The sequence below is a fragment of the Taudactylus pleione genome, unplaced genomic scaffold, assembly GCF_031769625.1.
Source record: "Taudactylus pleione unplaced genomic scaffold, aTauple2 ptg000019l, whole genome shotgun sequence".
NCBI lineage: Eukaryota > Metazoa > Chordata > Amphibia > Anura > Myobatrachidae > Taudactylus > Taudactylus pleione.
The window spans coordinates 37,378,022-37,402,382 of NW_028284421.1; the positions used below are offsets into that span (position 1 = coordinate 37,378,022).

Below are 24,361 nucleotides of genomic sequence, written 5' to 3' on the forward strand. Positions count from 1 at the left end.
TTCATGTGAAACTCGACAGTCTATTCTTGTTCTTAGAAATGAAGGCTATTCCATGCAAGAGATTGCCAAAAAACTGAACATTTCCTGCAACGACGTGTACTACTCCCTTCAGAGAACAGCACAAACAGGCTCTAACCAGAGCAGAAAGAGAAGTGGGAGGCCCCGGTGCACAACTGTACAAGAAGACAAGCACATTAGAGTCTCTAGTTGAGAAATAGACGACTCACAAGTCCTCAACTGGCAGCTTCAGTAAATGGTATCCGCAAAACGCCAGTATCAACGTCTACAGTGAAGAGGTGACTCCGGAATTCTGGCCTTCTTGGCAGAGTGACCAAGAAAAAGCCATATCTGAGACTGGCCAATAAAAGGAAAATATTAATATGGGCAAAAGAATACAGACATTGGACAGAGGAAGATTGGAAAAAAAGTGTTGTGGACAGACGAATCGAAGTTTGGGGTGTTTGGATCACACAGAAAACATTTGTGAGAAGCAGAACAAGTGAAAAGATGCTGGAAGAGTGCCTGACGCCATCTGTCAAGCATGGTGGAGGTAATGTGATGGTCTGGGGCTGCTTTGGTGCTAGAAAAGTGGGAGATTTGTACAAGGTAAAAGGGATTTTGAATAAGGAAGGCTATCACTCCATTTTGCAACACCATGCCATACCCTGTGGACAGCGCTTGATTGGAGCCAATTTCCTCCTCCAACAGGACAATGACCCAAAGAACACCTCAAAATTATGCAAAAACAATTTTGGGAAGAAGCATGTAACTGGTATTCTGTCTGTAATGGAATGGCCAGTGCAGTCACCAGATCTGAACCCCATTGAACTTTTGTGGGAGCAGCTTGACCGTATGGTACGCAAGAAGTGCCCATCAAGCCAATCCAACTTGTGGGAGGTGCTTCAGGAAGCGTGGGGTGAAATTTCTTCAGATTACCTCAACAAATGAACAGCTAGAATGCCAAAGATCTGCAATGCTGTAATTGCTGCAAAAGGAACATTCTTTGACGAAAGCAAAGTTTGAAGGACAAAATTATTAGTGCATATAAAGTCATTATTTATAAAATTGCCAATGTCTTGACTAAATGTTCTATTCATTTTGCAACTCATTTGATAAATAAAAGTCAGTTTTCATGTAAAACACGAAATTGTCTGGGTGACCCCAAACTTTTGAACGGTAGTATGTAGATATATATATTCACACACATACATATAAACATACACACAAACATAATATATATATATATATATATATATACACACATACATACACACACACACACACACATACATATACAATGTAAAGCCGGCACTCCACACTTAGGGAAATAAATGCCCAGGTATTGTGTAATACCCATATAGATACACAAAGAAAAACTGCGACACTCACAGGTCCTTTTGAAAGAAGATTTCCAGACAATGCTGTGTCAGTTTTCAATGTTTCAGTCTTAACGACTTTTATCACACATACATATATATATATATATATATATACACAGTATACACACAAATACATATATATATATATATATATATATATATATATATATATATATATAAAGAAGTGGAGGATCTATAAGCGTCACCTGGATTCTAATTACACAGTAATATAGACTAGATAATAACTAATTGCACTTTCCCATCAGGTTCTAGGTGTCAGCTTAGTACAAGAGGTACAAATAGCAGTGGTAATCTGCTATTAAAAAAGTAATTCAAGAAGTTAACTTGTGTATAGCGACAACAGTGCTTAATAGTAAATAATTGTATTTTATAAATGTAACAATGTCATGAAGATACAGTGTCCTAGTGCAATAAGTAAATTTAAAACATATCGGAAATGATAATACAATAAGTAAGAAAAAAATGTGTTTTAAAAGAGGCTGTGTTTATACCTTTAAAAATGTTCTCTGATATCTAAGTGCATAAGCTAAATAGGTATATCTAGTATAGATAGAGTGTCAATGCAAAAATGTGCAAATAATGCTACAGAGCATGTGTCTCTATATTTAAACAGAGCTCAATATCTATTTCAATTCAAAATTAAAGACCCATCAACTTTAAATATAAAAATATTAACAATATTTATTAAATTAATAAGAACAATAATATATAAAAGAAATGAGCATAAAAAACACAATATAGCAGGAAAAAAATCAATATTTAAAAGAAAGATTTTAAACTAAGCACAGTAAGTATTTTTTTAAGTGCAAGTTTACGCAAGTCAATGGTAAAGTGCCCAGTGCTTATCTTATTAGTAAGTCTCTCAGGTAAGTTCATGTAAGGCAGGTATGGAGCTCCCAAACGCGTTTCGTCCGTTCCACAGACTTCCTCAAGGGTAATGTGGCTCCATTAGGGATTCTAGGACTATATATACTCCACTAACTGGGATCAATTAGCAATGACCTTTGATCTCACTTCCTGTGAGTGATAATACCCCAGTTTAAGTTAATCCATATATATGTGCATGTAAAACTTCTACTCCAGATATGTACACCCAATAAGAAGGACATTTTTGGATTCCAATAGCACTAAAGAATATAAAATCAAACAAAACATGAATTCTAATTCGACATCCATTATCTACTTACTGGAGTGCTCATGTGGGACTAAATATGTCGGTAAGACCAAAAGACCTTTGAAATTGAGGATACAGGAGCATATTAGGAACATCAAAAACAAGGTAGAAGGACATGCAGTCTCCAAACATTTTAAATTGTATCACAACTCAGATCCAGAGGAATTGATTTTTAAAGCCATTGAACAAGTCACAATGGGAGAAAGAGGAGGTGACCTGGCCAAGAAACGCGAAATGTATTGGATCTTTGAATTAAGAACTATGGTCTCAGAAGGATTTAATGACAGCTATGAAATTGCACCTTTCTTATGCACTAACTGGATACCTGAGGACTATGACATCTGGATCAACCTAGGTAAGTATACCCAGTTAGATGTCTACAGCCATACCTACCTCTCAATGCCCAATCTCGTCCGATCTTGGAAGCTGAGGGGTTGGGCTCGTATAGTACTTGGATGGGAGACCTAGGAAGTCTGGGCGCTGCAGTTTAGTCTCTCTGGAGGTATACCAAAACCTTGGTTTAAAAATAAGACCAATATGAAGAAATACAACTACAGAAGAAGTGACAACTGGATCACCTTTATTCAAATAATGCAAGAATTATCCTGTGGGAATAGGCTCGATATTTGGGAAAAGAACTTGAGACAACCATTGATGAACAAATGGAACTTTTTTGGGCACTCTCTGAGAAGAAAAGAACGATCACATATAAAAGAAACCTTCTTTAACAGATCTATTATTGATGTACATATGCAGCAACATAAATACTTAAAAGTGGTTTATTAATACTCTACCTAATAACCCATTACATACTAAGACAGCAATCATTTTGATATGTTAACACTACATGCCTCTATAAGTCTATGGCAATGTGTTCCAATTGACAAATTGATGTCATAATGCAAATACATCATATACTAAGTTAACAGTTGCTCTTCATCTATCATGATAATATCAGTACTTTCCCTGTTATTGTTGTTGTTTGTCTTTGATTGGTTGAAATATAATAATAATGATTGCCATATTGTCACCTATATGAATAGAGAACAGGTTTAGATATGAATTGGATTAAAAACCTAATATGGCTAAATCTAAATATTGTTAAAAAACCATTTGCGGGTACGTTCTGTTTTAAACATGAACTAACGTTTATTACAAACATCTTTTCTGATTTGTTTTGAGATAACCCAAAACATGGTGTCCATCAGTAGAGCGACAAAAATTATAACTATGCACAGTCAAGTGAGAAGCACGCGGAGATGACGTGCCGCATGGGGGAATGGACGGAAGTGATATGCAAGGAGTCCCGGAGAAGACTGGCGGCAATGACGTGACCAGCGATCCGAGGGAGAACTTGGAAGCAGGCGGAAGTGATGCGAGAGGAGTTCCGGAGAAGACTGGTGAGAGGAGCATGACCAGTGATCCAGGATAACACCTACAAGTGAAAGCCACGTGAATCACAGGCGCCGGAGAAGACGCCCACCAGAATTCACATGTGTTGGAATAAGATTCTTGTCATACAATGTGAGGGCGGAAGTGGTCTCCACGGGCACCTCAGATAGCCTGTTAATATGGATACAGCGACACCCAAGTATGGAAGTTCCCGGAACCCGAGCCCTTTGTTTACAATGTTAATATAATGTCATAGAAACTATCAAAATCAATATCTTAAGCGATTTCAGACTGACTATATGCTAATGAATAAGTTTTACATACACATATATACGGATTAACTTAAATTGGGGTATTATCACTCACAGGAAGTGAGATCAAAGGTCATTGCTAATTGATCCCAATTAGTGGAGTATATATAGTCCTAGAATCCCTAATGGAGCCACATTACCCTTGAGGAAGTCTGTGGAACGGACGAAACACGTTTGAGAGCTCCATACCTGCCTTACATGAACTTACATGAGAGACTTACTAATAAGATAAGCACTGGGCACTTTACCATTGACTTGTGTAAACTTGCACTAAAAATACTTACTGTGCTTAGTTCAAAATCCTTCTTTTAAATATTGATTTTTTCCTGCTATATTGTGTTTTTTTATGCTCATTTTTTTTATATATTATTGTTCTTATTAATTTAATAAATATTGTTAATATTTTTATATATAAAGTTGATGGGTCTTTAATCTTTAATTGAAATATATATTTAGGGTTCTGTTTACATATAGAGACACATGCTCTGTAGCATTATTTGCACATTTTTGCATTGACACTCTATCTATACTAGATATACCTATTTAGCTTATGCACTTCATTATCAGAGAACATTTTTAAAGGTATACACACAGCCTCTTCTAAAACACATTTTTTCTTACTTATTGTATTATCATTATTACCGATGTTTTAAATGTATTTATTGCACTAGGACACTGTATCTTCATGACATTGTTACACTTACATGTATAAAATACTGTTTATTTATTTACTATTAAGCAGTGTTGTCGCTATACACAAGTTAACTTCTTGAATATATATATATATACACAGTATATACATACACAAACACACAGACATATGTGCCTGTGTACCCACCTAATTTAACACCTATATATATCTATAAATATATCAATTTATATATATTTTTTTATTCTATTTTCTCTTTTTATACATACATATATACACAGGGTCCAGACATTACACTGACTTGTGGAGATTCTTTGACATGCTGGGCTGCTTTTACTTCCTGAAGCCACAGTTTAGGAAAAGGACAGCACAGAGGGTGGAGCTTCAGATGACTTGTGGGCGGAGTTTCAGGGGCCAAGGTGGACAGGGCTTTAGGAAGGCCTGTCGACCAGCTGCGGAGGGGTGTATGTGTGAGAATGGGCTAAACTTCAGGCGGCTGGGAGGTGAAGCTCCACCTGCCCCATTTTTAATCCGGCCCTCAACAATTTGCCACCGGCTGTACTACTGTAATAGAGGATACCAAATCACAGTGACATACTCTTCCTGACAACTGGTATAAAGGAACAGATCACACACTGAGCATTCATTTACTGCAGAACTTCAACTCTGCAAACCTACAGCATATTGCTTAGCTGATACAAGAATATCAAAAGGATGCTATAGAAATAAATGTAGATTCTCAATACACTATTAGAAAACTGACACAGGAGCATGTACTGTAACACAATTTACTTAGATTGCCACAACACCCCACAAAAATGTCCATGTGGACCTCAAGGGAATTAAATATTTGGACCAATTGGGTGCAATAGCCCTCATGAACACATCTGACTGCTGTCAGATAAATACTTATGAAGTCCCAGATACCAGCCACTTAAACGGCCATACCTGGTTTTATTCTATCAAACAAATCAATTGCCTGCACCTGCTAGATTCTTTTGGGGTTCCCTGCGCCTCGGACGTGAACCCTATAATGTTAGGGACGCTGGTATAGCGGAGCCTTGACTTTGGCCCGGCGCTTATTCATATATTTGCAAATGTATGTAACCAATACCTCTGAATTTCTATTATTATGTAGGATTCAAGTATTTTTGTTGATATTGCTGCAGTGTGCTGGAGGGAATCTCCCTTTTATTCTGTGTTCAGTATAAACCCCACCCTTTACAAGCACTTGTGCAATGTCATTAAGCTGATGTGAGCGACCACCATACTTTTGTTTGCAGTTCTGTGAGGCACGAAGAGTACCAGCATTGGGAGGATGTGCTGGTCCATATAGTGCCATTTGGAGGTTTCTGGGGTACCTCCTAGGTGAGTCAGCACTCAGCTTATACATGTGCTGTTATCATGCAGTACATTAATTTGTAATTATATGACCCAGAGTGGGTGCTACTATTAGGTAGCAACAATTATTTTGGGGTGAGCGATTGGGCGTGGGGCCCCAGGAGTTGCTCTGGCTGGGCCTTTTTCAGGGCATCACCACTTAATTCACATAGATATTTTTTCATCACCTTTTAATTTGTTTGTCTATTATTTATGCAATTTTAACTCTTTCTCATTATATTAACACTTATTGATTTATCTTTACACATCTATACTTTACACTTCACTATCACCTTTCTTCCATTTTTTGTGTGATGCCCTGGGGATGGTCCTTGGCTAGATTATTTTGGGGCTCCCTGCACCTCGGACGTGAACCCCATAATGTTAGGGACACCGGTATAGAGGAGCCTTGATGTTGGCTTAACACTTATTCATATATTTGCAAATGTATGTAACCAATACCTCTGAATTTCTATTATTATGTAGGATTCAAGTATTTTTGTTGATATTGCTGCAGTGTGCTGGAGGGAAAATCCCTTTTTTTCTGTGTTCAGTGCAAACCCCGCCCTTTACAAGCACCTGTGCAATGTCATTAAGCTGATGTGAGCGACCACCATACTTTTTGTTTGCACCTACAGAAAAGTTGAGGTTGATGGCAAACACTTTGCTTTTAGCCCTGGGAATGTTTATATTTACCAAAAGAGAGTAATACCGTCAAAGCAACTTCTTTGTAATGGTGTATGTCTTGTTAGCTAGACACAAGAATCACAGACTGTCAGAAATAAGTGCCTCTCTGGCTTTGGTTACCAAACTATTCTCTAACTAGTTAACAGCCCATTCAAATGACGGCACATTGAAGTGCCTGCAAAAAGTCCCGTTTGAGCGCTCAAACGGGTAACTTTCCTGTAATTTCTGCTCGCTAGCTCGGGGGCTGCGAATAGAAATGTCAGCAACAGCGCCCATGCACGCCTGAACGGAGCAACAATTGAATTGCCCAGTCGGGCGCCATCTAGTGGCTGCCGGCATGCAACACACTTGAATTCCCCCTATAGAGGTGAGGAGCAGTGTTAGCCCATATATATATATTATATATATATATATATATATATATATATAGATGTACTGCTTTGCTTATGTTTTGGAATTTGTGCCCCTTTTTCCATGATGTCCTATTATAAAACTACCTGTGAGATAGTAATACCTAACTGCTGGTCTCTGTAGTGTTTGCGGTGTTTACTGGAAGCACTATGCCTCTGTTGTGTGCCCCATCTACCCCAGGAGATGAGGATTCTGGTACTTGCTCACATTATATGAGCTCTGACATATTATATATTAGTCCAATTATAAGAAACAACTATAAATACATTGTTATGGAATTACTGTCCAGTATATGGGACCTGCAGAGAACAGTTTACAAGATTAGGTAACTTCCACAAACTCTGGCAGCCACCTATGAATGACATTTTGTGGTGGCTGGAAACAACTGAATAAGAACACACCCAGCTACATTCAGTACACAATATATCTCCTCAATAAAGATGTTACCATATGCCAAGAACCTGAAGAAACCACCTACATAACTATAGATGTGGAATTATCAAACTAGTATACCAGCACGGTTGCTGCTAGATCCTAGTTAGAGAAAGGACTTCTGATGTCACAACCACGTGGCCACTACGACAGGGCTGGTCCGCAACCAGAGTTACTATTCACGTGGGCATAGAGGGGAAATATAAACCTGTGGCGAGCTAAGCTAGCCACCATGCCCAAAGCGTGGCGAGCGAAGTGAACCCGCGAGGGGACACTTTTGGCACCCTGTTCTGAACCTAGCTCCTCCCCGTTGTCCCCAGTCACGTGGTTGTGACGACAGAGGTCCTGTGAAGCACTTCACCTAACCATACCGGCACTTCGATTTGCGCTGACCCGGAAATTGCTGATAGAACTTCAACTGTGCCTGTCTGTACAGTGGGGGCTGCATCTGAGCTACACACACTGGAGCCCTGCATTGCCGCCCACCTGTATAACGCTGCGTCCCTCCGGAAGGTCTGCTACTCTCAGCGCTGGATCCTGGACGACCCTTGACTACCGCTGCAGCTCCCGAGTCGCGGCTTACCGCTGGACGGAACTTCAGTCCCTGTTCCCCTCCTCATCTCCACTTCCTATCTGCCTCCCTTCCTCCTCATTTGACTGCTGCTGCTCCTGGCTCCCACGGGGTTGCAGGTTTGAACTCTGCTCCCTGCTCCCCTCCTCATCTCCATCTTTCCCTAAAAGCCTCTTGATCTCTCTGTACAGCAGGCAACCTGCCTGTCTGGAGCAGGTCTCCTCAGTTCTGCTGACTAGTTATAGAAGCAACTGGTGAGTAATGCCATCCAGGGTGCTAACGTGTGCGTTTTGCCTTGTGTGTATGTTTTCTCCCTGTGGGGGCCTATGTGTGTGTGTTTTTATTTCATGTGAAGCCTATGTGTTTTATTTTTTTAGTTCTGTGGGGGCCAATGTGTTTGTTTTCTTTCCTATCCGGGTCAATGTGTGTGTTTTTTTTTTTTTTTTCATGTGAAGCCAAGGTATTTTATTCTTTCTCTCTGTAGACCTGTGTGTTTTATTTTTTTCATACCCTCACTTCAAAATTTCCACTTCGACCACTGCCTCCGATCATGATCCTAGGCTCCAAACGCAAGAACCCTCATAAAGAGCCTGATTCAGTGTTAGGCACTACTAATAAAAAGGAAGCAAAAAAGAGCAATTCTCAGATATCATCTCTCAACAAAACTTAAATAAAGACATTCAACGTATATTCATTTTAATAAATAGAAAGATAAATTATAAAGAAGGTACCCTTTTGACATATTCAAATATTATCAAAGATTGTCCATAAAAGTTAGATTACACATCACACATATACAATAAAACAAAACAAAACAATATTTACCACTATGCAATACTATGCAAACATATCAATCAGCAGACTGATCACGTTCTTCTGTAGTAAAGCAGTCTTTACTTGTTGTGACATATGACCCACACTGGAAAAGCCTGAGTGCCAAAATATGAAAGAGCTCCAGCTTATGCCCAAATAAGACACAAGGCTGTGATACACGTTCACGCAGACAACTCTTCAACCTGAAACACTGTGCGTGACCCAGCAGAGAAAGGCAGATTGCACAGCTTGACTAAAAATTGGAAAACCTGTGCACACATTTATACCAGCGATCCCAACACCATAGGCTCAGCAGTAACAAAAATTTTAGGCTATTGCTATCTAATTTGCAACGTGGCATATATAATTATGTATATGCTACCGCTAACTGCAGAATTTAATGCTGGGAAAAAGGACAAGCCTTGCTCCAGTAGAAGAGCTTACACAGGTTTACTGTTAATTATCATAAAACAGATGTTTCTTTTGACATTTCTGCATTAGTGATCACAGCAGAAAAGACCTGAGGGTCACTGTATTAATAGATTTCAAAGAGAGAGTGGAAAGGAGGAGTGATACATCGAAGCAAAAAATTCAATACTCCTCACTGAAACATGGAGAGAATGTGTAATTATGAATTTAATTAACTATAGCTTCATCTCTATGGAGATCTGCTCCTTTCTGTGATTTTGGCAAAGCGCATTTAACATCTTAAAAAAAAACATTCTATAATAAAATGATCCAAAGCTCACACTTTTATATTAAAATAACTTGTATATCCTGCTCATGTGTAAAACTACCGATCAATATCTAAACACGTGTGTAATGTTGGATGTTTGATCCACGTTGTATGTGAATTTGTCATTCAGAGCCAGATTAACAATGGGGCAGATGGGACTACAGCTCAAGGCCTTTACAGAAATAAGCTCATCATCATGACAGCATGATGGCGACCAGCAACCAGCTGGCCACACGGTCAGCCATAAATCATATGTAAAATTGTATTTCTATTTTCCATACAAAATGATGCAATTTTTACACTTTTACATATTTAGGCAGATATTGTGGCTGATAGTGTAGGGGGTGTACGCGCCCACATGGCACTGGTCACAGCATTGCTGCTTCTCACAATAGGCCTTTGATAGCCCCTTAGCCGACCCTTTCGTATGCAACGCAGCAGCGAAAATATGCTAATGTTTACAAAAATCACCCAAGCATAAAGACGCCCACTGCTGCCTTCTTACCTGCATGCGACGACGCATACCTGAGTAAATATTGGTAACATCAACGCACATCGAGCGGCCATCTTGCCCTTGCAGCAAATCTGACCAGCCACAGAATCAGCAGTTCTCTCACGTAGAGAGCTCTCATGCTGCATAGGCAATCGCAGTGGCTAATTTATGCACCCTATGAAACGGCGTTTAAATGTACAGACACGCCTGCGTTTTTCTGACCACCCCCGTTACCACCCCAAATTGCTGACAACCTGTCAATCACTGCGTGATGTATTCCTATGTGCTTTTGTAATCGCAATGCGAGAGCAGCGTACGCGGAGTGCGACTTATACGCATGTGCAATCGCAAACAATCACTCGATCTGCGTACGGAATCACCATTTCGTTCATCTATGAATCAGACCCTAAATCTATTCAGCTAAATAAGCACAATTTCCTACTTAGTCCAAACTCTGAAATTATCCACAACAGAGTTGTAACCAACCTTGTCTTCCCAAATTCTAAAGATGTAATAAGCCCTAATACAGAACAACTTCTACCAGAGGAAACATGGGCAATCATTTATTTTCTATGCTTGTAAAGCTGGTGCTATAAGGCCTGTGCTTATGCTGTGTCTTAAAGGTATTTCCAAATTTTGGACATCTTTTATTTATTGGATTGTATAGCACCTGCTGTGGCTTTTATAATAAATACACACAAGTATTTTTAGCTTCTCTCTGTGCAAGATTATTTTTAATACCCTTGTATACAGTATGACTCCCCATTTCTGTTCTGTGTATTTGATACAAATAGATCTGGTTTTTTTTGTCATAACCAGAGCAAAATAAATAAACAACTCAACCTACTGTAGACTATATAAAAGCTTTGGTGAAAAACACATAATAAATACAGAAATCTAAAGCAAAATGTTTTTGTAATAGTTTCTATAGTGCATTTACAAATAAGTGCCATAGCTCCCCCCACCCCGCACATCATGCAGGGAGAGAGAGGACTGACTGTTGCTGTCCTCCAACAAGCTCTTGCCTGGGTAAAGAGTACCCACTCCCCTCTCGGCACCCCTGATCGTAGCACTTTGTATACAGATGTACAAAGGTTGCACATCAAATTGATCAGTGCAATCTAGCAAAGTACTTTTGTCACTTGCAGTTGTTTTATTAGTGTGAATAAGACATACATTTTAAGCGACAAAGGCACTTGGCACAGCAAAGTGGCCCGGGACCAGGCGAGACGAGGGGGGCTGTTGGGTGCAACTGAAGCCACAGTGTATGAGGACACACCTGTATGTCACTTCCCTTGCACTTTAGCTCTGAGGTGTCAATACATATACTATGGTGAATTATATCAAAGAATGGAGAAGTAAGCCATGAACTTCAGAACATTCATCAGCATCTACTATCACATTCTAGAGGAACACCATAGCTACCATGCTGATTCCAGATGGTGCCACCTTTCATAGAAAGTGAACTATGCTATGGTCTCATAATGGCGTGTAGCAGTCATATTGTACATTGCACTGAAGGGGCTTCAAAAAGTCCCACCACTGAAGCAAGTGGACAATATACTGTACAATTGTGTGGGCTATCAGATACCTCAATCCACAGTACATGATGTACAGGGGTTTATCATGAGGCAAAGGTATTTCTTTTAGCGCCATATTTATTCTAATTATCAGTATTTAAACACGATAATTATAATTTATCATCGTTTACAATGGCAATAAAAAATACATTTTTCACGAAATGTAACAATATACACACTCAGGGTATCAGAGCCTGTCCCTGCTATGTGTTAGGAGTGAAGTGATTACTAATACCATCACTTCACATCTCCTTCGGGACCCGGCAGCACTATTGCGCATGCGCAGTCTGCTGACTGTGCATGTGTTAGCTCCCATTGCCAGGGAGGGTTTCTATGGATCCTCCTCCTGGCAAACACGATGGAGTGTAGCCTACAGGCCACAATGGTTAGCTACCAGGGCCAAGAAGCTTATTAAATTTGGCAATTAAGCTTCACCCATAATGAAAAGAGTGCCCCCTAAGGAAGGATTCTACTTTGGCTTTTGCAGATCTGATGACCTATCACACCTAAATTATTATGCAAGTGCTCTCAGACACATCACATATGTTTCCTTACACACTGGTCCTGGGGATCCCTCCTTCAATGTCGGGTCAAATGGACATTTTATCACACTGCAAGGACCAGGAAACTGGAGGGTATTCACCAATATATGTTCACTCAACATGGAAGGGAATACAGTAGCTGATGGATGAAGAGATATAGCGTGATAAGGGAACAATGTTTCTCATTTAATTCCATGTTTTGTTGTGTGAGCACATATTCTCTCTAGGGGGTAAATTTACTAAAGTGAGAGTTTTTAAAAGTGGAGATATTGCCCTTATCAACTAATCAGATTCTACTTTACATTTAACTAGCACCTAGAACCCTAACCCTAGAATCTGATTGGTTGCTATGGGCAACATCTCCACTTCTAAAAACTCTCAATTTAGTAAATTTACCCCTAGAACTTTGCTGCTTCCAGGCCCAAATTCTGCAGCATTGTAAAATAATATTGTAGGCACAGAATAAACAATTTCCCTAGCAACGTTAAAAAAAAAAAGCTTTGCTCTCTGCTAGAAATCTGCACAGCAATCTTTCTGTGCACTGCTCATTGTAACAGTGTCGGAAGTGTCTTCCAACTCCCACACAATGGGAAATTACCAATGAGTCTGCTCTATGTCGTCTGACAAGCCTGCTAGTCTCTAATGTATAGTAGCAAATAAGCATGTTTCTGGATTTTAATTAGAAGAAAAATTTAGCTTCCTAATTCTAGCAGGGCTAGGAACTCCTTTGTGTTTTTACCATAAATGTATCTATTCCATACTTTCTCAACTCCAGGTCCTGATGATACCATTATTCAAACATGGGTATAATAAACATAGAAAATATTTCACATAAAAAGTTCAATACAATATGTGATGTGAGCGCAGCACGGCTCAGGGCAGGTGCCGCGATTGCTGCATCGTGTCACAGGCTACTGATCATGGCAACTACACAAAACCTCCAACCTCTGTAACATTTAGGATCAGTTTTGAACATGGAAAAGCATAGTGCAAATAACTAAAGTCACATCACTACTTTTGCGCCCACACCCAACTTTACAAATAACATTGGTTTGTTGACCAAGAAGGCAGTATCAGCATAAAACTGTTCTGTCTGATGGAAGGAACTGGGCTGATTGGTGCTCACTGACTTATGCTGGGTACACACTGGCCGATATATCCTCCATTCAATCGAACAGCCAATATATCATCGATGTGTTGGCCAGTGTGTACAAACGATATGTCTGTGAACGACAACGTTCACAGACATTTTGCGTCACGCAAAATGTCTGTGAACGTTGTCGTTCACAGACATATCGTTTGTACACACTGGCCAACACATCGATGATATATTGGCTGTTCGATTGAATGGAGGAGCAAGTGTATGGGCAGACGGCGTCAGATATATCTGCACATCGTGCTGTATGTACGGGTGGTCCGCCCTCTGCCCATACACTTGCTGCAGAGGCCGCAGGGAGGGAGGCACGATGCAGCTCCCATCCAGCTGGACCTGCGGCCAGATGGCAGATGATGGTTGTTCATCCATTATCTGCAGATCGACTGATATTACTGTTAGGTGTGTACCCAGCTTAAGGCAGATTAAGCAAATAAGTTTTGCATTTAAATGGAATGGGTCAGGATTCTTTAAATGAGCTGGCAGGGGTGGTGAAGACACATTATAGAGGAGTTCTCCTTTTAGGGGAAGTTGCATAGCCTCTTCCACCAAGTAAAAAAGGACTTGAATTCACCAACTTTAACTGTGTTTAATGGGAAGCATACTTTTCAAGGATAGATCATTTCTAGACACACTGAGCAATGTAATAAAAACATTCAAATACACAAAAGGGACACGTAATATAGACAGTTCCGATGTCCCCTCACACTTCAAGATATAAATGACCAAGCAGTATTTTAGGAGAAACTGGGATTAGCTAAAATAAATGTTATCTGCAATCCTGCAAAGTTATCACCAACTGATGTTAAGGGGGTGTACTCGCGCCCCTTGAAATGTACCCGGATGACAATTTGGTATGCCTACGCAAATACAAAAGTGGGGTCCTGTATGTTTTCTGGTTAGCAAAGGAGCTTTTCTGAGTAATTAGTCCGCAGAGGGGAAAACAAAATCAGAATGCCGACACTATTTTTAAGGTGAGTCTATCCTCAACCCTTACAGTAACCCCAAAACTAATCTTAATGCAAATGTCAACATTCTGGCAATGTCGACATTTCATATATCGACTTTCTGTCTATGAAGGCATTTTCCAGGTGTCGACATTTTAACCATGTTCATATCATAACTATTGAATTCTGGTGTCAACTTCATGACTGCATCCTGTTTTAAGTTGCATGTGGGGTAAATAATGGCTGCTTTTGCATGTAGCACACAAATGCTGGACAGCTTTATTTTTACACTGCAATTTAGATGTCACTTTGGACACACCCCTCTCACATCTAATCTCTCTGCACATTATACATCTGACCTACATGCAGTGCAGCATGGTTTTACCAAAGTGCACAGTTACTTGCTCTTTCTTCCCAAAGCTGAATCAGGCCACAGTATCTAAATTGAGTTAAGCTCTGTTGTTAATGTATTAATTTACCACAGGCATGATTCTGTCTGGCCTCCTATTCCTCATCTTATGTATGGAAACCCTGCCATTTACTTGTTGAATTTGTTGGCTCATCCAGAATTAATTATTCTTTGAATTTCAATAATCTATCTGGGTCCTAACACTATAGAGCAGCCCCTAATCCTGATACAGCCACTGCCACACTAAGGAGCCTATTTAATAAGTAATACTTGCGGAATATCCCCTGAAAAAAAACAGTTTTCGGAAGTACCCACAAATATTAAGTATCTCCTGGATGTATCTATGGGGGACCTCAGCAGATACTGGAGATATCTGCTGCAGACCCCTATTTTCTTCTGCTTAATTGCGGAATTTACCAAGCTCCGCAATACAAAGCATTCTGGAGCATGGCCCCAGTAGCTAACACCATCCTCTTATTGCCATGATAAGCGGTGATAAGAAATTGGAATTATTGGATCTGGAATATTAATAAATATGCCATTTGGAGGATGGGAAGAGATTCTTTTGATGTACTGCATTGTATAATTTTCTCCTTACATTACATTTATATTATAACAATGAGTACTGTACTTGTTTCCTCCCATGCTAAGCTACCTTCATCAGTGTATTCCTTATTGTAGACTCATATACACTTAGGGTAGTTATTAGGGTGTGAGTTGATGTGCCAGTAAATATTACTATATCAGTTTATATTAGAGCTAGTGCAGAGATGGTTGGGCAAATAAAAGTAATGACAAAAAATAAAATCAAACTGGTTTCTTTTTATGACATTTGTGTGAGATATCTCAGAAGGACAATTACATAATAATTAGAAAGTGATGATGTGTTATCAGCCTGACTTTCATTATGAGGCAAAAGATACAATGAGGTAGATTTATTAAGTCGCAGTTTCTCAAATTCACCGATCATTGTTGACTTTGATCAATAGTTTCTGAGCCGACCTTATCCAATTTGATTTTGGCAGGTGCCCCCAGCTGATTATATATATATATATATATATATATATATATATATATATATATATATATATATATAATGTATCCTTCCCAAGTGGTGTGGCACTCCTGGATTTGAAACACATCACTCTGGCAGCGACATGTATATGCCACCAGAGTGATGTGTTTCAAATCCAGGAGTGTCGCACCACTTGGGAAGTATACACTGTAATGATTTGTGCAGGCAATTACTTAATTTTACAGGGAGAGCTGGACCTTTTGCGTGATATATATATATACACACACACACACACACACACACACACATGGAGGGCCACACACATAGCCCTTACTGCGGCACACTGGCTCCGAAATTCTGCACACAGTGCGACTGTTCAGTGGAGAGCAGCATGCCTGCGATGTTACACAGAACCACACAGCACAGTGGAAACTGGTTGGACAGCAAAGGGGATGGGATGGTGAGCACAGGGAAGGGGGGTGGGATCTTAGGGGGCCCCCACAAGCCAATTGACTGGTACCCTCTTGAACCCTAATCCAGGCCCTGCTGCTCTGCCTGTGTGTGCTAGCACTGTCCCTTTGGAAGTGGTAAGGTGTGACAGCACACAGCACAGAGGAGGTTCGGTGGTACTCTATACAATGCAGGGAGGGCTAGTGAATCCTTCCATATCACTCGTCACCCCTTGCAGTCCTAGCTCTGGTCCCCTCGGTGACAAGAATCGTAACCCTTACGTGCACCTCAAGCTCCTTTACCCTCCCAATTTATCAGTGTGTGTGTGTGTGTACAAATATATATATATATATATATATATATATATATATATATATATATATACACACACACATATAATATTACACTCACACACACATGCATACAAATGCAGATGCCAGATATTGCACCCACCTCTGGTTATGCAAACTTTGCTACTTTTCTAAGTTTTCTCACAACTACTAGTTGCAGACATGCCCATTCAGTTGCCATGGGAGAGGCCGGGTGAGGGGTGGAAGGGCAGTCCTTCAGCAGACCTGTGGGCGGACCTATAGGCAACGCGTGGCATATAACTTTGGGAACGGAGCTTAGTGTGAATAAGGGGTGGAGCTTAGAGCAAATCGGGGGCAGAGCTTAGTGCAACTGAGGGTGGACTTTAAAACTGTCTGCGGATGGAGTTTCAGACGACCCAGGGGCAGAGCTTCAAGATAGGAGGGGTTTAGGGCGGCGACACTCATTCTGGCCTGGCTGTCAGTGACTGTCACGGTCACCACAGTCACGTGAGCGGCCAGGCTGACCGATGTGCTGCCTGATCGCGACAGCAGTGCATGGGGGGAGATGCCCCTAAGCATTCCAGATGCCCTAGGCATTTGCTTAGAATGCCTATGCCTAGACAGATTGAAAGCAGCAATAGGAATAGACCAGAACTTGTTTGGTATTAATTCCAATTGCTGTTTTAAATCCATCAAACCACAGATAATGGTCAGCTTTAAGAAACAGCAGCTTGGTAAAACTAGCCAAATGTATCTCTCTTCCCATGTGCACTTCCCTGATTGGCATTAAATGATGCAATTCCGAATGTTTTACAAGTGTGTAATTTGCATTCCACTGTAGTCAATCAATGCTAGAGTCTGGTCACAACATATATGTAAATGAATATATTTTAAATAGAGGCTGTGACGTGAGCAGCTCATCCCAGTTAAGTTAATAAAACTGTGTTAGGCTGGGAGGCTGCTTAATCAACTTGAGATATATGGCACACATATCTCAAAAGGTTGCAATATTGGGCATTGCAACCTTAGTGTGTGTGTATGTATAATATATATATATATATTTTTTTTATTGTGTGTGCAGCTGACTTCAAGTAGCCAGGAATATTCAGGAGACGGGGTTAAGCTGTTGATATTTGAATGTACAGACATGTCCTCATACACTATTGTTACAGTCATGCCAAACAGCCTTTCTCAACCCTCTAGTTCCCCTCTAACTTGGTTCGTGTCGAGCATCTTTTCACCTGACAATAAGAATTAGTCGCAAATGGATGCAACAAGCCGCTTTAGGAGACTGCACTGATTAATTTAATATGCGATACGAGTATATCTATTTGTGACTGAGGACCTTATTCAGAGTCGGTCGCGAGCGCTGAGCGCTCACAACCGACTCGCTGTTGGTCCACAGGGCATGCGCACAACGGAGTTTGCTCCGTCGTGCGCATGCGCGAGCCCCCGCTAATGACGGGTGATCCGTCGTTAGCGGGCTCGAAGCAGATGGAGCGAGCTGTCGATGTTGATTGACAGCTCGCTCCGTTTGCTGGGCGGGCAGGGGGCGTGCCTGCCCAAACAGAGGCGTTCCCGCCGGAACGCTAGCTGTTTGGGGGCAGCCCCACTGACATCATCAGTGATGTCAGTGGGGAGCTTCCTGCTGAAACACAGCAGGAAGCTCCCTGGGGCTTAAGGTTGACGAGACCCTACCCTAGGGTCTCGTCTTAAGTCGCGATGGTCTTGACCATCGCGACCATCTCCCTTAGCGGTCGTTAGAGCTGTGGGTGTTAACCCACAGCCTAACGACCGACATGGAGGCGGCCGTTCAGGATGCAAGCGGCCGCCCTGTTTCTGAACGACCGCTTGCATCCTTTGACCGCCTCTGAATGAGGCCCTGAGTCTGAATACGAAGTGCTATGATGCAGTGGCCGCGACTTTTTTCCATGCCAAAGTCCATTGTGCTTTGTATTCTGACTCAGTTGCACACAGATATACAAGTGTCACATATCAAATTAATCAATTAATCAGAGTGGTTACTGAAGTGGTATGTTGCATCCATTTTGCAGGCAAAAAAAGACGCTAAAAAGACGTTCTGTGCAAGCTGAGTCGCATGGGACCCGACGGCTCACTCGTGCCAGGCACCTTGAGCCGCATGGCAGTAGCGCATGCAGGGGGGTTTCTGAGTACCCAGGAACCCCCCCTGACAGACTGGAGTGTAGGAACCATGTTCTTAAGCAAATTGCCACGATTTGGTCAATATGGAGGAGGCAGAGCCAATATGACGCAATTTCATTAGATTTGAGTCATTCGGGCCCCCCCCCCATCCGATTGACCTGCGAATCGCAGAATTTTGCAGTGAGGGGCCTAATTAAACGGTGCCAGCCTGCTAGGTCCTGTACAATCAGATCTGCTGCAATGTAATTTTGTTTAAAATGTATTTGTGACATATATGTGTGTGTATATATGTGTGTGCGTGTAAGGTATGTATGTGTATGTGTGTGTATGTATATATGTATGAGTATATATATGTATATATATATATATATATATATAGAAACCCCCCTCATAAAATTCCTGCGTTTGCCCCTGCATGGCGTATTGAGGCTAAATGTATGAGGACACATCTTTAAACTGTCTTTTTACAGGGGAGAGAAGAGTGTGTTCCTCAGCCAGAGTGTGGTATGCAAGATGTATATGACAGAGTTGTTAAACAATAATAATCCTCTATATTTTGCTAAAATCTTGTCTCCAGCGAGTGATCTTAAACTCCATTCCTAACACAGACATTTTGTATTTTTATATTATTACAATGCAGTGATGGAACATTAATAAGACTGTGATGGATCGCAATGACAGGAAGGGATGAGTTAAATATGGATCACTGTGAATTAAGTGTGGAACAAGCTGTACATCTCACTAAAAAAGTAATGAACAAGCTGTGCATCTTACTAAAAAAAAAGTAATAGGCAAGCTGTGCAACTTTGTAACAGAATTAGTGGGCTAAGCAAATCAGTGAAATAAGTAGTGAGTGTGATGAGCATCTCGGTGACATAAGTAATAAGCAATGCGGGCCATACATCTAACGGGTGAATCCCTGATTCCGATGATTGGCGACTTCTCGGGGTATCGACAAAATAAAACAGTTTAAAATCTCCAACTCGTCGCTTCCGATAATTTTGGGTCGAAATCGACGAATCAAGATTATCCAACAATCAGATTATGCAGATCACTTGACTGAGTCATCGGCAGAAAGGGGAATTGGCACGATAGATGAATGATGTACGGGCCCCCGTGTAAAATACGTAGGGAGAGGGCAGTGCATTGCGAAAAAGAGAATAATAGAGTAATCCATCTCATTGTAAGTAGTGAAAGAGTAGTACATGTGGAGGCAGTGAAACTGGATTTTTTTTGTTGTGGAAGCAGCAACAACACCACCACCATTTACAAACTGTATTGGAAAAGATTTGTAAAAGAACAGTGTATGACAATAAAGAGAATTATTTTAAAATATATAAGCATGTTACAGGAATGTGGGATGGGCTTATCAGAGACCAAGAATGTGTAGGATGCAATAAACTACTCTCTGGAACAATGATACAGTGGAATGGATAGACAGACTAATAACACTGGAAATGTTTCTAGTATGAAATTCATACACATTATTATCATACCTCTAAAGAAAATGATATTTCTAACTTCCTACAGTAATAGCTATAATGTGTTAATCATTTTTCAACTATGCCTGCTTACATAATTCAAACTGACTCTATCTATTGATCTATTGAAGTTACTCAGTTCTGCTAAAACTCAATTTCCACCCATATAGTTTCCATCCTTACTATGAAGTAAATCTGGTTCTAACTGCCCTCTTCTTACCGAGCTGCAACCACTGGAGATTTCTTGCCGGGGTCCAGTCCCGGAATTGATGGCTCCTCCCCCAGTGACCGTGTGTCCTTGTTTAGCAGCTGAAGTCGAGAACTGATTTCCCCAATCACAGACGGCTTTTCTATTTCTACTGGGCCCCCATGGGAAAGGGGCCGACTCTCCACTGGATCTCCCCATAGCTTTGATCGTCTCTGAAAGAGGTAGCGCGGACGGCCCGCTGCAAGTTGCTGCTGGGCGATGAGCTCACTGTCTGAGGACTGCTTGAGCAGGGGGTCCCTGAAGGTCACGGTGCCCTTCATCAGTTGAGACTTGAGTTTGGGCTTTGGAGGCACTGGTGGCTTCTCGAGTATAAAAGTTTGACCGTCGGCATACGAGGTGTAGGTGTCAGTGGGCTCCCCACTCTCTGAGGATAGAGTGGACATGCTGGACACAGTAGAGATGGTGCTTGTGGTTTCCAGATGGTGGTCACTCGAGCTCCTGGTGTCCACTTCTTCCACACCTGAGTCAGTAGCTGACTCTGGATGGGGAATTGGGGCATCAGAAGGCTTCCCTGAGGGTGGTAGACCACTAGATTGCTTGGCAGATGGCAAAGCCAAAGTACCAGGCCGAGTCAGTTGGCTGATGGGGGTGCCAGGTTTTGTGATCAGGACTCCGTTGGCAAAAGCATCAGGAGGAGGCAATAGTCCAATTTTCGCTAGTTCTTCTCTAGTCTCTTCATCACTTGATGATAACATGGCAGGTGGCAGATTGGCCCCATAAGGCTCTACTTCCTCCTCTGAGCTTCCCTGCCCAAGTGTCTTATCAGAAGAAGAGCTTGACAAGGCCTTCTCTTCAGTATCATGGGGCTGCGCTGCTTCTTGCTGGTCAATGATAGCTGGTGGCTCCTGCTCTTTATCTTCTGTCCCATTGCTGGTAGCATGCACCATTATAAGCCCTGCTGTCTTCTGCTGGGAGGTGTCGACAATGCTTAGAATCATAGGCTTCCTTTCCTCTATTTTGCTCTCAGGTCGCTCTGGGCTTTTTTCTGCACGACCCTCACCATCCCTCCTTAGTGGAGCCCCCCAATGGCCCTTTAGTGAGGCCCCCGAAGGGCTATATATGGGTGATGCAGACCCTTCTAATTCCATTCCCATCTCCCCCTCTTTGGTTTGAATTTCCAGAAACAGTGGAGGAGCTCTGTCTGAATCTGGGCTCCTTACTGGAGTAGGTGTCCTTTGAGGAGGGGGAGATGGTGCCTGGGCAGAAAGCGCACGTTCCCTTGCGGCCAGCGCAAGTGCAAGAGGTGAGTTGGGATCAAGGGGCTTACCAGTTAGGGGGTGGATGAATGTGGAATGAGGACTGCTATACATAAGAGATTTAAGTGAAGAACCTGGAGAAGGTAGGAGGACATCACGACTCCCCAACAATCGTTCATCAACAGAACGTGAAGGTTGTAAAGATGGGAGATCTGGGGATGGTGGCGTTCCCTCCAATGCACCGACTGAGAGGAAGACTGTGGATTTGCGCTTCTCATCCAGCCGTCGCTCACGTTCCTTCATTACTCCAGCCAGTGCTGTTGCAAAAGGACTACCAAGTGGGTCATGATGTGCAGTTCCTAACTCCATCATACTCTGACGCGGACTACGTCGAGATGGTGAGGGGTCCCGTGAGTAGCCCCCAGCCATGGCTAATGCAGCTCGCTCCTGAGCATCTTCCACTTGAAGTTGTTTCACAAGGGGACTTTTTTTGCGCTGCGGCTTCATTGGTGCAAACAGGCCCATATTGGCATAAGGGTTATCCATAGCCCGACTTCTTCGTTTCAGTTTTTCTGGAGGGGTAGGTGATGGACCAGGTCGAGGAATACTTGTAGGCTCCACTGGAAGGTGAGATGTATCTTGAAGTATGATCATGGAACGAGCACGCTTTTGGCGATCAGGAGGAGGGAGAGCCCGATCCATGCTTAAGAGCTCTGCAGATCCCATTCCATGTGGAAGCCCATGAAGTCTGGCTTCAAAGCCTGGTTTAAAGCTTGAATGCACAGTATCATAACCTCTACCTGGAGGAGGTGGTGGGGAAAAAGCTGGGGGTGGTCCAGTGTCAAAGTAATAGGGAGATGGTGGTGGTGGAGCAGATTTCTGTGGAGGTGGTGGAATTCCAGGACCTTCCCTTAAAGAATCTTGCATGGATGTGCTGCGTGGGAAACGCCCATCAAGGAATGAATCTGACAGTTTCTCATCTTCACCTAAGGACAAACACAATTAACACTTTAGCTAACATGGTTAATTGTTATGTATACTAACTGTGATGGTTTTGAAATGCAACTTATATATCAACCTATAATTTGATGTATTAATGAGACCAATAGGAAGGGGCATATCTATTCTAAATCCACTGTAGCTTTCTGCACAGTATAGTGGTCTTCTAATTTTGGACAACTGCCCTCATTTTCCAAGGTTCAATGTACAACATGGCTGGTGGCAGATTGGCTCCAAAAGGCAAAAAGCCATGTTTGTGAGTAAACCAATTTGTTCAGTTCAATGATAGTTAAAATATTGTAGTTTGGTATGCTTTATGCCATAGTAATTTATTTTGGTTTATTTAATAAAAATTGGTGGCAAACACTGAAATTGGATAATCTGTTATTTCATATTAATAGAAGTGATTAAAAAATGATTATGTTATATTGATAGTAACATATTATAAATACATTCACTAGGAGGGGTTTACCAGAGGGTCTGTGCTGGGTCTTGACATTTTTACCTTAAACTAAAGATTTTTGCTCTCTTTTCACCTGCTGGTGAGGTGGGCACAAGAATGGGATTTTAGTACTTACCGGTAAATCCTTTCCTCTGATTCCACAGGGGACACTGGAAACTAGTACACTGGGGTATAGAGGTGTGGTTAGTTGGAGCTGGCACTTTAAATAATTTAGGAGTGTGAAGCTCCACCCCCTCTATTCCCCACCAGGCCTCAGTTTAGAAAAATGAAGACCGAGAGGAGATGGAAAATAACAGGACTAAAGAGAAGAGAATGACACACAATAAACAAAATTACACAAACACACGGAACCAACTGAACAGGCAGGCGAAGAGCACTGAGGTGGGTGTCCAGTGTCCCCTGTGGAATCAGAGAAAAGGATTTACCGGTAAGTACCAAAATCCCATTTTCTTTCACCCACTAGGTGACACTGGAAACTAGTACACTGGGGACGTCCCAAAGTTTTCCCCACGGGCGGGAGCGCTCTGAGGAACCTACAGAACAAGCCGACCAAATATTGAAGCTGAAGCCGCAAACTTGTCAAACCTATAAAACTTCACAAAAGTATGCACCAATGACTAAGTATCTGCCCATTACATACCCACAAAGTGTGTGGAATGTGCTGAAATAGACAGAGGAGGTTGCCTATCGCTGCTGAGATAAGCCTGACGTATAGACAGTCTAATCCACCTCGCCATCATACAGAACAACTTACAACTTCCATAATTATGGAAGTTCGCTGTCCGTACCACATAGACACGGAGTGCTTGAACAACATCCAGAGATGAGGATACTCCTGAGTCTTCAACCAAGGAAGGCACCACAATAGGCTGATTTATGTGGAAAGCCGACACAACCTTAGGAAGGAAAGCGGCTTGCGTCCTGAGCTCCGCCCT

General features: G+C 41.7%; 1 protein-coding gene across 4 annotated transcripts in view; it reads right to left on the reverse strand.

Annotated features, from left to right (window-relative positions):
• Window positions 1–24,361, reverse strand: part of SHANK3 (SH3 and multiple ankyrin repeat domains 3) — a 434,911-nt gene that overhangs the window by 12,456 nt on the left and 398,094 nt on the right. For all 4 annotated transcript variants that reach the window (XM_088447121.1, XM_088447127.1, XM_088447113.1 and 1 more), the window contains exon 22: window positions 20,721–22,950. In XM_088447121.1, coding sequence (XP_088303247.1) covers window positions 20,721–22,950 — 2,230 coding nt within the window. The remainder of the gene's footprint in view (window positions 1–20,720; window positions 22,951–24,361) is intronic.